Source organism: Chelonoidis abingdonii, chromosome 6 (genome assembly GCF_003597395.2).
Source record: "Chelonoidis abingdonii isolate Lonesome George chromosome 6, CheloAbing_2.0, whole genome shotgun sequence".
NCBI classification, from domain to species: domain Eukaryota; kingdom Metazoa; phylum Chordata; order Testudines; family Testudinidae; genus Chelonoidis; species Chelonoidis abingdonii.
The window spans coordinates 34609792-34626720 of NC_133774.1; the positions used below are offsets into that span (position 1 = coordinate 34609792).

The following is a 16929-nucleotide window of genomic DNA, read 5'->3' on the forward strand; positions in this document are numbered from 1 at the left end:
TTGCATAGTTTGACAACTTTGTTTTTAAAAAGCTAAAAGATTTACATTATTATTTAAGGGTCTTCTTTCCCATTGGTGTTTTCTTAAGGTCTCGTGATGTAGCTGAAGTAAATGTTTCCATGAATTTCACACCCAACAAAATCAATATCCAAAAGAAAAACTGTAATATGGATAAAAAAGAAACAGTATGCATAAATGCCACAATTTGTTTTGAAGTCAGACTAAAGTCTAAAGAAGATACAATAAATGAAACCAGTAAGTAGACAGCACCAAGTCATTGAATCTTTGCATGAAAACCTGCTCTATTTCCATTTGGGTTTGATGGGTTTGTCTTGGGTTGTTTGTTGTTTTGATTTGTTTTTTGGTTTTGGTAGGTTGGTTTGGGTTCCCTCCTCCCCCCCCAAAAAAACAGCATGCAACTATGAAATGATTATTTTTTAAGTTTGGTATTCAGAATTTATAACAAAATTTAAATGGTTAAAATGTTGTTACTGTTTAAAAAAAACAAAAAACAAAAATAAACTTGGAGAGAAGAGCAGGGAGATGTCTATTGCTTATAATCCTATCCACATAGGTTGTATTATTTCAATTATCTTTGCAGGTATACAGTATTGGGCTACACTTGATTCACAAAGACAGATACCTCGAAGCTTGTTCATGGAAAGTCAAGAAAGGAAGATACAAAAAAATATCACTGTCAAAGGGTCAGAATGTATTAAACATAACTTCTACGTGTTGGCAAGTAAATCATATAAAGTGGCTATATTTTCTCATTGTTACACAACAGTTATCTCTAAGTGCATTTTTAGTGCATTAATGCTAAGATAGATTAAAAAGGCTCCTTACAGTCACAATCATTGTCAATAGCCAGTATACACATTGTTAATCCATTTTCATAGTACACCTCTACCCCAATATAATGCTGTCACCGGGAGCCAATCAACCCTTACCACGTGAAACCATGTTATATCGAACTTGCTTTGATCCTCCGGAGTGCGCAGCCCTTCCCCCCAACCCCCCGGAGCACTGCTTTACCGTGTTATATCCGAATTCATGTTATATCAGGTCGCGTTATATCGGGGTAGAGGTGTTTTAATGTTTCTTTGACTATATATTAAATTTTCCTAGCTCAATTTTTATTTCTTTGGTATTTATATTTAAAAGCTGAATAACACAACTGGGCTGAATTCATCAGCCATGTAAAGGATGGTGGATGACTTAGATGTGGGCAAAAGAGTCAGCTGGAAGATGTGAGATGAAAGTGTAATTTGCACATGTAACTCTAAATCTCCATAATTAGGGTTGGGACAGAGTATGTGTGAGATGACCAGAGCTAGACCTCTTTACTATAAAAAAAGAAATGTAAAGCAGTTAGTTTGAAAGGTCCATTATGATCATTGGTTTTATAGAATCATTAGGGATTTACACTATTTGATACCTATTCTTAAAACATCTAGCGCTCACTGCTCAAAAGGATTTAGGCATTGTGACACTGAGTCCAGTGACTGGCCCAACTGACTCTTTACTCGGGAAAGAATGAGAGCACAAGCATGAAAATGACTCTGTAGCCTGATGCTTGGAGTGCTCACCCAGGATGTGGGAGACACAGCATCCAGTCCCCCTACTTCAATGATACTTTCATTATTTATCCACAGTGCAACATCTTCAACAGAAGAGACAGAGAAGCTCCCTATACCAGAATATCCCAAAGCCTAATGGTTAGAGCACTCTTTTGAGAGGTGGCAGCTCCTCCTCCTCTCCACCCCTCAAGCTTTGTGTAAGCTCACCTATGGGAGCCCAATCCATTAGGCAGCCTGTGAGCACGTCTACTGCATCAGGCCTCTTGGGCGAGTTAGGGGGCCAAACACCTTTCTTCTCCTGGTCGTAGGTGGGAGATAGGTATCTGGACGCTCACAGGGAGGCAGCAGTGCACATGCTCAGAAACACAGGTGTCTTGGGAGCTTTTACAGCAAAAACTCAGGTAGTGGGTAAGTTTAGATGCCTACAAGGTCATTGGGAGTTTTGTGTATCACAGTGATCCCAGAACTGGGACCTAGGCACCTAACATAGGGACTCAGGTGCCTAACTCATTTTTCACACTCAGATCCTAGCAACTCCACAGTTGCTTGCTGAAAAAATTACCCTACTAGTATTTGATGCATAACACATAGATTTGCTTGAATGTGCAATATGTGTAAGAATAATGGGCACAAATTCATCCCTGGCACAAAAGAGCACTCCATTCATATCAGTGGGCCTCATACCTGCCTATTCCAGGGCTGCCTTTGGTTCATTAAGAAGAATAAAAGTAACTATAAATGTTGACACTTTTAAGATCTTGAATGATCATGCATTGGTAAAGGGATGGACTAGATGACCTTTTGGATTCCCATGGGACATGTATTTTGGAGGTTTTTGTTTGGAAACATGCTGGTTTGTCCTCATTAGCTAACTACACTAAGTTGGTCCTTTTTCAGATATTTTTCCTACACTGTGGTTCAGCTGAAAATATGACTGAAAAATATTGCACCTGGGGGGTTCTCCATATTTATTCTCTGTTAGCGGCTTCCATACCAATAATGGTTTTAAGGGAAAATTTCATAATAACAGTTTCATTTCTTTTATTTCTAGGACAAGCCTGATTTTCAGGACTCTGTAAAGGTTTTGTTGGAGTTCAATTTTTCCGACCCTGAGAATGGCCCCGTTCTCGATAGCGACCAGCCGAATGCAGTGTATGAATATGTAAGACAATTAAGGTTCATTGCTAATATCTAGAGTATTTAAGATGAGATTCACCCCTCTCCAGACAGCTCCTGCAAGGCCCAGAGCTGGATGGCTTAGTCCATAAATTGACTAGGGCTGCTCAGTGAGGGTGGAGGGGCTAGCCTGGGAGATGCATTCTCCATGAAACCTCCATTGGTGGGGACTTTGAATTCAGTGGGATTTGAATCAGGTTGTGAAGCTCTAACTGAATTTTAAAGCTGAGTGACCTGCCCACATAGGACACTCAGTGAAAGGAGGCAGCTGTATCTAATTTACAAACTAGAGCTGGGGAATGTGTCAGGACTCATTTGTACTATTCACAATTTTGCCACCGACTCACTCTGTGATCTTAGGTAAATCACTTAACCTTTCTGTTCACCCATTTATAGGTATCCCTCTTCTGCAGCTGGGTAATAACACCCAACTATTTCACAGGGCAGAGGGAGGCTTCATTAACTAATACCAACAAAGATCTCTATGATAGTCATACAAAAGGTGTTTTATAATGTAAAATATGATAATGACTTGAAATGATGATACTTAGATTTTGATTATACTTATAACCAAATGTGAATACAACTATCAATATTATTGTTGCAGATTCCTTTCACAAAAGACTGTGGAATCAAAAATAAATGTATTACAGATCTGGTTCTGATTATAACAGCTGGAGACAGGTAACTGTACTGAAACTTAATATAGCTGCTATACTAATAGAATAGAGATTCTGTGCTCTAATAGAATACCAGTGATTAGTGTTTTCTCAAGCAAAGACAAAACAGTATGAACATGGAAAAAGTTCCATTACTTAATTTTTTTTTATCAGTAAAGATAATTAACACAACTCTTTTATTTTATTTTACAGTTCCTCTCCATTCATCATAAAGTCAAGCAATGATAAGTTCAATGTGTTACTGTCTGTCAGGAATAAAAAAGACAGTGCCTATAATACCAGAGTCTTAGTACAGTACTCTCCAAACGTTATTTTTGCTGGAATTGAGGTATAGATTTTTTCAATTTATCACAATCTGGGTTGGTGGAGAGATTTGAGGGGTTGCTGTATTAATCTGCTAAACTAGGGACATCGGTTTGAGAATTATCATGGGACTAAAATTTCTTAGGCCAGTGCAAACCAAGCACCATTATGGTCTTTAAGGAAAGGGTGAGAAACGGTACTGTTCAACTGAAGATGGTGTCAGAGCAGTGAAGATACATAAGGCCTAAATCTGCCTTCACTTACACCAGAGAGATGGGTGGGTGAGGTAATATCTTTTATTGGACCAGAGAGATGGGTGGGTGAGGTAATATCTTTTATTCTGTTGGTGAAAGGGGCAAGCTTTCAAGCTTCACAGAGCTTCTCCTCATGTTCCTCAACTTTAGCCTCAACACTTTGGTTATCTTCTCCAGACCTTAGGAAGAGCTCTGTGAAGTTTGGAAGCTCATCCTTTCCATAAACCAAAGTGGGTCCAATAAAAGATATTACCTCACCCACCTTGTCTCTCTTATATCCTGGGATCAACACGGCAACAGCAGCAAAGCAAATTCACTTAAATCAGGAAGACGGTGTAACTCTTTTGACTTAAAGGGACCATATTAACTGATATCAGTGAGAGGAGAAATCAGTTCCATGAATGCAGTCTTGGAGGAGGCTCTGCATCAAGTCATCATAGTCAAAGGGCAAGAAGGAGCACCTACATCAGCAACAGTTGGGAAGAGGGAGTTTATGGAATGCACGGGAAGGAGAGAATAACAATATGTGCTTTGCTGACATTCTGATGTCAGGGGTATAAGAAAGCACCTTATGAGTTAAAACAAATATTAATAATAAACATGATGACCTCAGGGCTATAGAAAGTTAATGATAAACAATTCTGAAGTTACCAAGATGACCTGTTTGATTAGATGTCAAGAATTTAAAATGTTTTTCATCTGTTTATCATGGGTTTGCTTTTTAAAAATGTGCATGTAATTATATGCCTAAGTGGTGCACAGTTTCCACCATTATGTGTACAAATGAAGTAGTTGTGTATGCAAATGGCTAGTTGGATCCAGTGCTTGATTGCACGATTCCTGGTGTGTACTAAGTAAATGCTAGATTTATGTGGAGTCATGGTAATTGTGTCTGCAAGTAGGTGTCATTGTGCATGCATTTTTGTGCATTCTGAGTACGAAACAAGAACATTACAGAAGTGTAAACAAGCCAAGACAGCTGGGAAAGAAGAAGAAGTAAAAGCATTGCACAAAGCAGTGAGGAAATCACAAATGTTGGACAAGAAAAGTCTTGGAATGAAGATGCTCAACAACTGGCAGAAGCAGCAACAAAGCAAGATATGAAAACGATATACAAAAAGGTTAAGTTGTATAGAAACATAATCAGGCCAACAATGCAAGTTGTAAGAAAGGCTTCAGTGAACTAACAACAAATGCCAAAGAGGTGATGAAAGTCTGGAAGGATATGCTAGCTGAACAGAGCAGCTAGCAAGGCAGAATGAATATCACAACTACCATCAGAAGAAGAAATAGAAAGAGCAGTGAAGCAGTTTAAACACACGAAACCTGCAGAAATGAGCAGAATAACAGCTGATCTGCTAAAACTAGTGGGACAAGTGCTATCAGAGCATTAGGAAGAACCAGGTGACTTGTTAAAGGCAATAGTTGTGCCAATGCTGAAGAACGGAGAACTTGCCAGTCTGAATAATTATAAAGGTCTAAGCTAATTATCAGTACTGGGGAAAAATAATGTGGAAAATAATTGCTAGCAGATTAAGACAAGTTTTAGAGGAAGTAGGTAAGGAAGGAGGAACTGTGGCTTCAGACTAGGGTGAAGTTACATTCGTCAGATATTTACAATCCGACAGTCGATAGGAAAAAAAAAAGTGGAAATGTGGATTGAAGATGTCTGCTGTTTTCATCAACTTCACAAAGGCATTTAATTTGGTTTGGAGTGAAGCCTTGTGGAAAGTAGTAAAATCTATATGGAGTTCCAACTAGGATAACTGCAGTGAAAAAGGTTATGTATGAAGTCTCCTGTACTTCTGGTGGAAGATTAAGCATCTGATTCAAGTTAGAGGGGTGTAAGACAAGAGGGCATGGAATAATCATCACTTTTTATCATGTTCCTAAATTAGATGTTAAGAATGGTAGATGAGATGGAGGGTGTGACATTGTGTGATCTAGAATTAAGTTCTTTAGCTTATGCAGATGACATTGTACAACTGCCAGACTCCTTTGATTTAAATATGATACTCTTCACTAGCATGGAAAATTGGTGTAGTCAACTTGGACTTACAATAAATGCCAAGAAGATGAAGTGGACTATAGATGAAGTGTTGAAATGCAGCAGTGGTGAAGCCACAGAACAAGTGAAATCTTGTGTGTACCTAGGAAGCTTGATCATTGTCGATGGTTCCATCAAGGCTAAGGTTAAAACATGTACTTTAGCTACCAAAGTGAAAATTTATCAGGCGAGTTTATTAATAGTAGAACTCTGGAAGAAGCTGCATTAAATGAAATGAATATCAGAAGGCTTTAGGCAGGAGAGATCAGAGTTCTTTGAAAGATGGCAGGTAGAAAGTGGGATGATGATAAAAGAAATGAAGTTAGGAGGAGAGTAGAATGTGAAATTGGAGATTGTTATGAGATTGGCTGCAATAAAAAATATTCTGATGGTGGGGACATTGGACAAGATAAATGGTAGATAGGAAGCCAAAGAAAATAATGCAAAACATAACCAGGGTCAGTGAGACCTGGAGGATGACCAGAGACTTGGTGATGGAACATCATATGCAGGGACATGACCAAGCTGGGCTTCGTGGAGGTACAAATCATGGTCAGGAATGAATCATAGGACTGTAAGAGACCTCGAGAGGTCATCTAGTCCAGTCCCATGCACTCATGGCAGGGCTAAGTATTGTCTAAACCATTCCTGACATGTGTTTGTCTAACCTGCTCTTAAAAATCTCCACAAACTCGCTAGGCAATTTAGTCCAATGCTTAACCACCTTGACAGTTAGGAAGTTTTTTCCTAAAGTCCAACCTAAACCTCCCTTGCTGCAATTTAAGTCCATTGCTTCTTGTCCTATCTACAGAGGTTAAGAAGAACAATTTTTATTCCTCTTCCTTGTAACAACCTTTTACGTACTTGAAAACTGTTATCATGTCAGTCTTCTCTTTTCCAGACTAAACAAACCCAGTGTTTTTCAGTCTTCCCTCATAGGTCATGTTTTCTATATCTTTAATCATTTTTGTCACTCTTCTCTGGATTCTCTCCAATTTGTCCATATTCTTCCTGATAGGTGGTGCCCAGAACTGGACACAAAATTCCACTTGAAACCTAATCAGCACAGAGTAGAGTAAAAGAATTACTTCATGTGTCTTGCTTACAACACTCCTGCTAATACATCCCAAAATGAAGTGGTTGGTTTTGTATTTTTTTTTTTGGTTGGTTGGGGTTTTTTTGCAACAGCATTACACCATTGACTCATGTTTAGCTTGTGGTCTACTATGACCCCCAGACCCCTTTCCCCAGTACTCCTTCCTAGGCAGTCATTTCCCATTTTGTATGTATGCAACTGATTGTTCCTTTCTAAGTTGAGTACTTTGCATTTGTTCATATTGAATTTCATCCTATTTACTTCAGACCATTTCTCCAGTTTGTCCAGATCATTTTGAATTTTAATCCTATCCTCCAAAGATCTTGCAACCCCTCCCAGCTTGGTATCATTCACAAACTCTATGCTGTGGTCCAAATCATTGATAAAGATACTGAACAGAACCGAACCCCAAACTGATCCCTGTGGGACCTCACTCATTATGTCCTTCCAGCATTACCGTGAACCACTGATAACTACTCTCTGGGAATGGTTTTCCAACCAGTTTTGCACCCACTTTATAGTAGCTCCATCTAGGTTGCATTTCCCTAGTTTGTTTATGAGAAGGTCATGTGAGACAGTATCAAAAGCTTTACTAAAGTCAAGATACACCACGTCTACTGCTTCCTCCCTAGCCACAAGGCTTGTTACCCTGTCAAGGTTTGTTACCCTGTCAAAGAAAGCTATCACGTTGGTTTGACATGATTTGTTTTTGACAAATCCATGCTGACTGTCACTTATCACCTTATTATCTTCTAGATTTTTTCAAATTGATTGCTTAACTATTTGCTCCATTATCTTTTTGGGTACAGAAGTTAAGCTGACTGATCTGTAATTCCCCGGGTTGTCCTTATTTCCCTTTTTATAGATAGGAAAAGGGTAAATATAGTGCCAGTCTTCTGGAATCTCTCCAGCCTTCCATGACTTTTCAAAGATAATCACTAATGGCTCAGATATCTTCTCAGTCATCTCCTTGAGTATTCTAGGATGTATTTCATCAGGCCCTGGTCACTTGAAGATATCTAATTTGTCTATGCAATTTTTAACTTGTTCTTTCTCTATTTTAGCCTCTTCTGATCCTACCTCATTTTCACTGGTAGTAACTATGTTAGACATCCAATCACCACCAACCTTCTTGGTGAAAACCTTAACAAAGAAGTCATTAAGCACCTCTGCCGTTTCCACATTTTCTGTTATTATTTTTCTCCTTCATTGTGTAACAGGCCTACCCAGTTCTTTTTCTTTCTCTTGCTTCTACTGTATTTGTAGAAAGTTTTCTTGTTACCCTGTATGTCACTAGCTAGTTTGATCTTGTTTTGTGCCTTGACCTTTCTAATTTTGTCCCTACATACTTGTGTTAGTTGTTTACATTCATCCTTTGTAATTTGACCTAGCTTCTACTTCTTGTAAGACTCTTGATTTTTAGATAATTGAAGATCTCCTGGTTAAGCTTGAGTGGTCTCTTTCCATACTTCCTGTCTTTCTTATGCAGTGGGATAGTTTGCTCTTGTGCCCTTAATAATGTCTCTTTGAAAAACTGCCAACTGTCTTCAGTTGTTTTTCCCCTTATACTAGCTTCCCATAACATCTTATCTACCAAATCCCTGAGTTTGCTAAAGTCTGCCTTCTTGAAATCCATTGTCTTTATTTTGCTGTTCTCCCTCTTACCATTCCTTAGAATTGTGAACTCACCATTTCATGATCACTTTCACTCAAGCTGAAAATCAAATCTATTTGTCAAAATCAAATCTAGAACAGCCTCTCCCCTAGTAGCTTTCTCCACCTTCTGAAATAAAAAATTGTCTCCAATACATTCCAAGAACTTGTTGGATACTCTGTGCCCTGTTGTGTTATTTTCCCAACAGATGCCTGAGTAGTTGAAGTCCCCCATCACTTATGGTGACACTGTACTGCTCTCCATTTTTGTAAAGATGCTTTGGAATGAGAAAAGAATTCTTTTGCACGTACACAGATTTTAAACACGAGCCCTATGCATTTTGTGAAGTTCTCTGTACACTTTCACTGATAAACAATAATAGTAACTCCGATATAACTTTATATAACAATATTATGATAAAAATATTTGACATGTTATGAAACAAAAATGTAGAAAGTCATATCCATTAATAATTTGAATTTTAAATTATGATGATGATGGAAAGTGACAATTATTACAAAGAATATGTGATGTACTTCTGGACTGTTTAATTTTTAATTAAAACTTTTTAAAAAAATGTTGCAGATAAAAGTGAAATCACTCTTGTAATGCTGTGACTCTTTCTGTCTAGGATATACAGAAAGATAGTTGTGAATCCAATCACAATATTACCTGTAAAGTGGGATACCCTTTCCTAAAGTCTGGAGAAGAGGTAGGAAACTGTTAATGAAATATTTTTGGAGGGCAGCAGCCCTGTATGGCATCTGCCCATTCTGATCAGTTATGTATTTATGCACCAATTAAGGTTTCTAGATGTAAATAAATCTAAAATCTAAATCTCAAACAACTCATGTCAATGAAAAAAGAACTCTCCCTCCCCGACCCCAGACTCAGTGTGCTTCCCTAAAATAATACTCAAAAGGTCCCCTTTCTAATAAAGGTCTAGATCTTGTCTCTCTATGGAAATAGTCATGTAGGATCCAGGAAATGCCATGATGTGTGTGCCCCCACCCCCACCCCCGCACACTTACCTCAATTCTTCACAGAAGAAGCCTAGCCTAGGTTCCTCTATAATGAATGGGGAGAGATAGGTATCTTAGAATGTGATTCACAAAAGCCAAGTGAGAGAGAGGTGTCCTAAACCCTGCCCTTCTCACAGAGATAGTTGTCTCATTCCAGGATGCAGCAACATACCTGGCTCTGCTAGTCAACCACAAACAGAAACCCCTCTCTTGCAATCCGGCAGTGTAGCCACTTAAGTTGTTTTCTGTGAGAATGAGTTAGGTGTGTGCCTCACTCCACACAAAACGGGAGATTAAGGTGACACCCACCTTATAACGTTTAGCTCAGTGGTTATGGCACTCAATTAAAGAGCAGGGCACTGTACTTTGGGTATCCCACCTTCCAGGTGTATGCCTTAGCTAGCAAGCTACAGAGTCATTCTCTCTCTGTTTCTGGCCCTGTGGTTCTTTAAGAATTTATCCACAATGAAAAAACTCCAATGGGAGAGACTAAAGGAGCTCCACATTGAAATATCCCCATCAGGCAGAAGGGGGAGTTGAACCTGGGTCCCCCACATCCCCGGTGAGTGTGCTAACCACTGAGCTAAAAGTTATAACATTGTCACCACCACCTTCTCCATTTTAAATGAGATCCAACCTGATAATCAGCCTTTGAGCACACCTACTGAATCAGACCTCACATGCGAGATAGGCAAACATCAAACTTTCCCCAGTTCAGAGATCGCTCTGGGGCTTACTCAAGAGATAGGTGTCTGGATTCTTCTAGTGAGGCAGTAGTGCACATGCCCAGAGAGAGCTTTTACTCTGGAAATGTAGGCACTAATTTTACATACCTAAGGGTTCAGCAGGAGTTTTGTGGATCACAGTGGAGCCTGAACTAGAGATTTAGGTATCTAAATCTGAAATTTAATCCCCTAGTACCCTGTGAATCCCACCCCTTGTACTGCTACACTGGCTCCAGGTCCCTACTAACTCTGTCCTAGCTCCTTGGAAGTGAAGCATCAATTCTAGAGATGGTGTTCCAGGCAGTTCTCCAGCACAGAGCAGCTTATAACCTTAATGATGTAGCCCATTGCTCTGTTTGTGGTGTGGAAAACTATATTCATATATTCCATGAGTGACCTGGCTGAGTTTATAAAATATAAATTAGCTAGATGAAAGAAAATTTTCTATAACTGCAACATTTTGCACAAGAAATGTGCCTAGAGACCTGGAAGAAAAAAGTTTAAACAATTGTAACCAATTTATTTATATTTTAGCAATAAATTTCTGGTAGCCCAGATGTATTCTTTGATGATTAAATCAAATGTCCAAATGCAGCATTTTAAATTGGGACTTCAATGTTTGTAAAATAGCTTAAAATAAGGACAATACATTGCATTTAAGTTGCTCTAGGATAAAATATCTTATTTGTTTGGGGTACATCAAATCTTGTGCAGATATAATAAATTACTTTAGAGTCTCTCTCACATACCAACATATACACTTTTCCAATTCCAGTCTCTGACAGGTAGCAACTAGATAAGCTGTTCTTACCATGTAGACAATTCAGGACAAAACCCACTACTTAGTGTTTGCATTCACAGCTTAAGAGTCTTCTCATTTTACTTTCCAACTGAAATTGCCAGTTTGTCTGTGGCTAGAGTCCTTCAATTCCCACTCAATCTGAACACCTAGATGTTTCATACCCTCATTTGCATTCAGATATTAATTCATCTAATTGGCTGATAAACAGTCCCAGCAAATTCTTGTTCTAGGCCTCTTCCTGACTTCCTTATATGCTCAAATTGCCCAGACAATGTTCTCTGGATCATTTATACCAAAGTTGTGCACACAATTAAACCAATGAGAAATAAAGAGCTTGAATTCAAACTCCTTAAGATTAACAAACTGTAAGCTTGTTATATCATATAATTACCAAATGCTACATTTTCATTAAACCAAAGCAAAACTGCTACAGTGTAATCTGTCTAGTGATGCTGAAAGATGCATTTAGAACAGAGCTTCCAAAACCCTCCATGTGACCATGTTAGGCTATATTGGCCTTAATTATACTCATCAGTAAATTGTTGTAAAATTCAGGATTACTTATTTGTTTAGATTTATTCAATAGATTTAAAAAATGCTTTTTCAACACTCTAGGCACCTTTGCCATATATTAAAAGTGCCATCACATTAGTATGAACAAATGAAAACCCAGCAGCCTCTTCTAAATGAGGAAGGGAAACAGCCCCCTCCAGCTTTACTACCAAGCTTTGTGTACAGATCGCTCCGCAAAGGCCTGATAGCTGCTGTACCAAGCTCTCAGGATCAACAGATGTAGGATTCTTAAATCAAGGAAATTAAATTTACAAAATGGAATTTAAATATGGAATTTTATTTTCATGACCTTTTTTATACATATTATACATTCAATTTTATTCTGGGTCACCAGTTTTGAAAAATTGACCCTGCAGTGTAATAATCTGATTGCTATTGGATTTCCTTTTCATTATGGGCAAAAACCTGAAGTCCTACTCATTCAGTTACAGAGACTAAAAACTGAGTATGGACTCCAAGATTTTTGACATTGGAATTTAGCCAGTTTTCATCTGAATACCTTTTAATGTTTAGCTGAGTTTTACTCTCCTTTTCTTAGCATCTTTTTAAAATGTGTTTTCTCCCTCAGATTTCTTTCAGAATAGTATTCCAATTCAATGCTTCTTATATTCTGGAAAATGCTACTGTTCAGGTGTATGTAACAAGGTTAGTTACCAAAATTACCGCTTTTATATCTCAAGCTTTCCTTTTAGTCACTGTATAGCTTGCACTCCAGCTGGTATGACAGAGATTTCATTTATTTATTTATTTTTGTTCAAAAGAGAATATTGAATGTCTAGAATGGCCCACTTTAGAGATGTACAGAACTATTGGTTGGTTTGAGGCTATCAAATAAGGTGGATTAAATAAATGGACATTCATTCATAGAGGCCAGTGAAACACAAGTGACTTAGATTTGCTAGCCTCAACCACAGAAGACGTCTGTTCTGATCACCGTACATTGTAATACAATTTGCAGTCTCGGCCCAGGAGAGAGGCCTAGGCCTGAAGTAGCAATGGTGTTGCAGCAAGTCAAGCTTGAGGTGCCTTGCTATAGCTGCATGGGTAAATTGTACTGCACCTGCCTGTAATATATGCTGTCACAGGAAATTACAGGGATTGTGTGATAAAGAATGGCCCCTACTTGATATAATGTAGCTATTTTCAACCTACAGCAGTTTGTATTCTCATTTCTACAAGGGTGTAATTTTGACTTTGGCCTAATGCAGTATGTACTTTTTACTTACTGGAAAGAGCCATTTCAATTTATTTTTAAAAGACCATAATTAACTTGAAGTGGCCAGTGGGGTTTTTTATATCCACAGCTGCAGGTATTTCAGTCTCTTAGAGCCCTCCCCACCAACTATACGTATTGTATACTGAGGAGTATCATAATCTGACCAGAGTGGTGTGTGTTGTTCTGTTCTAGTGATAGTGAAGAACCACTTGAGACCCTGACTGACAATGGAGGAGACATTACAATCCCAGTAAAATATGAAATAGGACTAAAATTTTTCAGGTATTAATGTTTTTCTGCACATAATTTTCTAGTATGGGATACAGCAAACCATTTAAAGAGACTATGTTAGTTTGTACTTGTGTACTTGGTAATGTACACAAAAGATAAACATTGGTCTCATGAATAAAAGGCAAAGGGTTTATTAAAATGGACCAGTCACTGTCCGTAGCAGACTGCAGCCACTTTTTATTTATTTTCATGTGATTTATAAGATGACTAGTGCAATAACAGGTTTTGCTGTTCATTCAGAGGTGTGTCAGGTGTATTAGAAAGCACAGCTTTCCCCTCCCAGTGAAAACTAGCATTTTGTATTGGCCTGCTATTGTATTTTATTTTTAAGATTTCATAAATTAGCCTTAATTTCCAGATTCTCAAAAGCCTTTTATCAGTTCACATATATATTTTTAACTCAAAGATATATTCTTTGCTCTCAGGAACAGTTGAAATTCAGTTGAGTTCTATCCTTAGAAATATGTGTACAGAGTATGTCTACATATATCAATATGGGATGTGCTGTGTGTATATTTGTATATGTAAATGATTAGGCTAAATTCATTCCAACTGGGATTTTCAAAGCATCTTAAGGCAGTTAAGTGCCTAACTCCCTTTTGTGCTTCTGAGCATTTCCCGCTCTTTGTGTTACTTCATTGACTTAAATCATCCCTAATAAATGGACGTCAAATCTATCTTTGAATATAAGTCCTACCCATATGGAATAGAGCTAAAATTGGCCCATCTGTTTTTATCCTCCTTCTCTTTTCTTTTTTTTTTAACTAGGATTCTGCCCATTTTGCATGGCACTAGGGTTGGCATGAAGTACTACTCAACTTGAGCAAGGCAGTGTAGAATCAGGCCTTGAATCCATCTCTCTTTTATGAATGATTTGTTCGGATATAGTTTTAACTAAACAAGGGATTTGTAATGTACATAATATTTAAAAAGACAAGCACTTCATAGGAAACCAATGACTTCTGCATTAATGGAAATAGTAGCACACTTCTGTAACCAAATTAGGCCTGGAGGATTAGCTTAAAGTAACAGAAATATCTTTATAATTAACTTTGAGTGCATGATTACAAAGGTTTTGTTATTCTTTTTAACCCGCAGTAATTTCAAAGATCCCAAAGAATGCCATATTATAATTGCAGCAAATGAAACAGTTTCTGCATATATTAATACAACTGAGAACACTGGGGATGAAGTTAACATAAACTATACGGTAAGTAACAGGAGCTACAATGGCATTTTAAAGGGACTAGTTCTATGTTTTTGAACTTGGTTGAATGCATTTATGTCCTTTGCTAACCTATTACCTAAGTGTCACATATGCAACATATTAAATCTCCTACAGCAGCATTTTGTGCTTTTTGCTTTCAAAATATTATATATCAGCAGTATTCAAATGTGATCTGTGGGCCATGGAGCCATTCCAGATGGTCAATGGGAAAACATGTGCCATTGAAACTGGAAGCTGCCCTTAATTCATTACAGTTTGCATTTATTGTTGAGAATTGATATTTCCAGAAACCAGCCAGCTTTGAAGAAAGGAAGTACAATGCTCTAAGGACTTTGCATTTCTAATTAAATGAAGATGGCAAAGTAGAATAGTTGAGCTGGAAAAGACATTTAGTGGGTTATAAATCCCTCACATTGTAGCAGGACTGATTTTAATTATCTCTAAAACAATCCTGTTTCCCAGTTTTAAATCTAGCATTGAATATTAGTCCTATCCATTTGAAAAGTCTGAATCAGCAACTTTCTGTCTGTAATAGATGGGCCTTGGGAAAGGATTAACTCTTTCTATACAGTAATTACAAAGGTGAAATTGTTATCCCTCTGTTATATTATATCCCACCTATGTCATTGTTATGCACCCATACTATTTAGATACTAAATTAACATTTAGATACAGTATTCTCCAATCTTTGTCTTAATGTTAAAATTAAGAGAATTTTTAAGTGAGATTGTCTGATTTCTAAACCCTACCTGACTGAATAAAGGCAGGAGGTGAGGGGCTGCAGAGCGGGTAGTCAGAGATCTGATAGAGTGTCCCTGCTACTAGCTTGGGACCCTGCTTGTAAGTGATAGTCCTCCTCCCCACCCACTCCTGCAGAGTGCCAATTCAGAAGGAGCAGAAATTTGTGTGTGTGTGTGAGAGAAAGAGACTGAGAAAGAGAGAAGCCATGGTGATATCAGAAACAAGTCAGTCTGAGCTGAGATAGGGAAGGAGTGGAGCTGCAAGAAGGTTGTTGCTTTAGAGCTGCACTAAGAGTCTTTGGGGAAGAATGTTCCTTTGAGCCAGCCAGTACTGCTGCCAGAAGCCATTTTATTTTCCCAACAAGAGCTCCTATGCTGCTTCCCAAGTTAGAGGATTGTTTTGAACTTGAATACGGAGTTCAAAAGAGAAAGAAAAGCCACTAGGAACTCATGTAATACAAGTCCTAAAGGAAAGCAGATGAGCCATACAAGGGAGTGACAAGAAATGTAGAACATGTCAAAATAGAAACTCGAACTGAATCCTTTGTTTCTTTCTCTTGCTTTCTTTCTGCATCCGCCTATTTATTCATCAGACACACAGTAAACTGTATTTGCTAATTCAGGAGAAGAATTAATACCTGTCTGCTGCTGGAATAAAAGTAATGGAGCTCACATCATGCTCCCTTTTACCATTGGCTGACTACATAATTATGAAGAGTTAAGGTTAGAGGTGAAAGCAACAAGAGTGATGCATGGTGGGTGTGTGCCATAGACCACTGGATCAGAAGGATGAGGTAGATGAGGCTTTCTTTGGACAACTAACTGAAGTTTCCAGATCACAGGCCCTGGTTCTAATGGGGGACTTCAATCACCCTGACATCTGCTGGGAGAGCAATACAGCAATGCACAGACAATTCAGGAAGTTTTTAGAGAGTGTTGGTGACAACTTCCTGGTACAAGTGCTGGAGGAACGAACTAGGGGCCATGCTCCTCTTGACGTGCTGCTTACAAACAGGGAAGAATTGCTAGGGGAAGTAAAAGTGGGTGGCAACCCTAGGCAGCAGTGACCATGAGATGGTTGAGTTCAGGATCTTGACAAAAGGAAGATAGGAAAGTAGCAAAATATGGACCCTGGACTTCAGAAAAGCAGACTTAGACTCCCTTAGGGAACTGATGGGCAGGATCCCCTGGGAGGCTAATATGAAGGGGAAAAGAGTCCAGGAGATCTGGCTATATTTTAAAGAAGCCTTATCGAGGGCACAGGTACAAACCATCCCAATGTGCAGAAAGAATAGCAAATATGGCAAGCGACCAGCTTGGCTTAACAGAGAAAGCTTTGGTGTCCTTAAACTGAGAAAGGAAGCTTACAAGAAGTGGAAATTTGGACAGATGACTAAGGAGGAATATCAAAATATTGCTAGAGCATGCAGGGGTGTAATCAGGAAGACCAAGGCACAATTGGAGTTGCAGCTAGCAAGGGATGTGAAGGGTAACAAGAAGGGTTTTTACAAATACATTAGCAACAAGAAGATGGTCAGGGAA

The 16929-nt window shown here is 38.4% G+C and overlaps 1 protein-coding gene across 1 annotated transcript in view; it reads left to right on the forward strand.

The window, feature by feature from the left end:
- Positions 1-14991, forward strand: part of ITGA1 (integrin subunit alpha 1) — a 102341-nt gene extending 87350 nt beyond the window's left edge. Inside the window, exons 16-25 of the mRNA XM_075067479.1 lie at positions 89-255; positions 602-738; positions 2632-2742; positions 3364-3440; positions 3629-3764; positions 9422-9502; positions 12481-12557; positions 13321-13410; positions 14518-14629; positions 14935-14991. Of these exons, the coding sequence (XP_074923580.1) occupies positions 89-255; positions 602-738; positions 2632-2742; positions 3364-3440; positions 3629-3764; positions 9422-9502; positions 12481-12557; positions 13321-13410; positions 14518-14629; positions 14935-14991 (1045 nt within the window). The remainder of the gene's footprint in view (positions 1-88; positions 256-601; positions 739-2631; positions 2743-3363; positions 3441-3628; positions 3765-9421; positions 9503-12480; positions 12558-13320; positions 13411-14517; positions 14630-14934) is intronic.
- The last annotated feature ends 1938 nt before the right edge of the window (positions 14992-16929 follow it).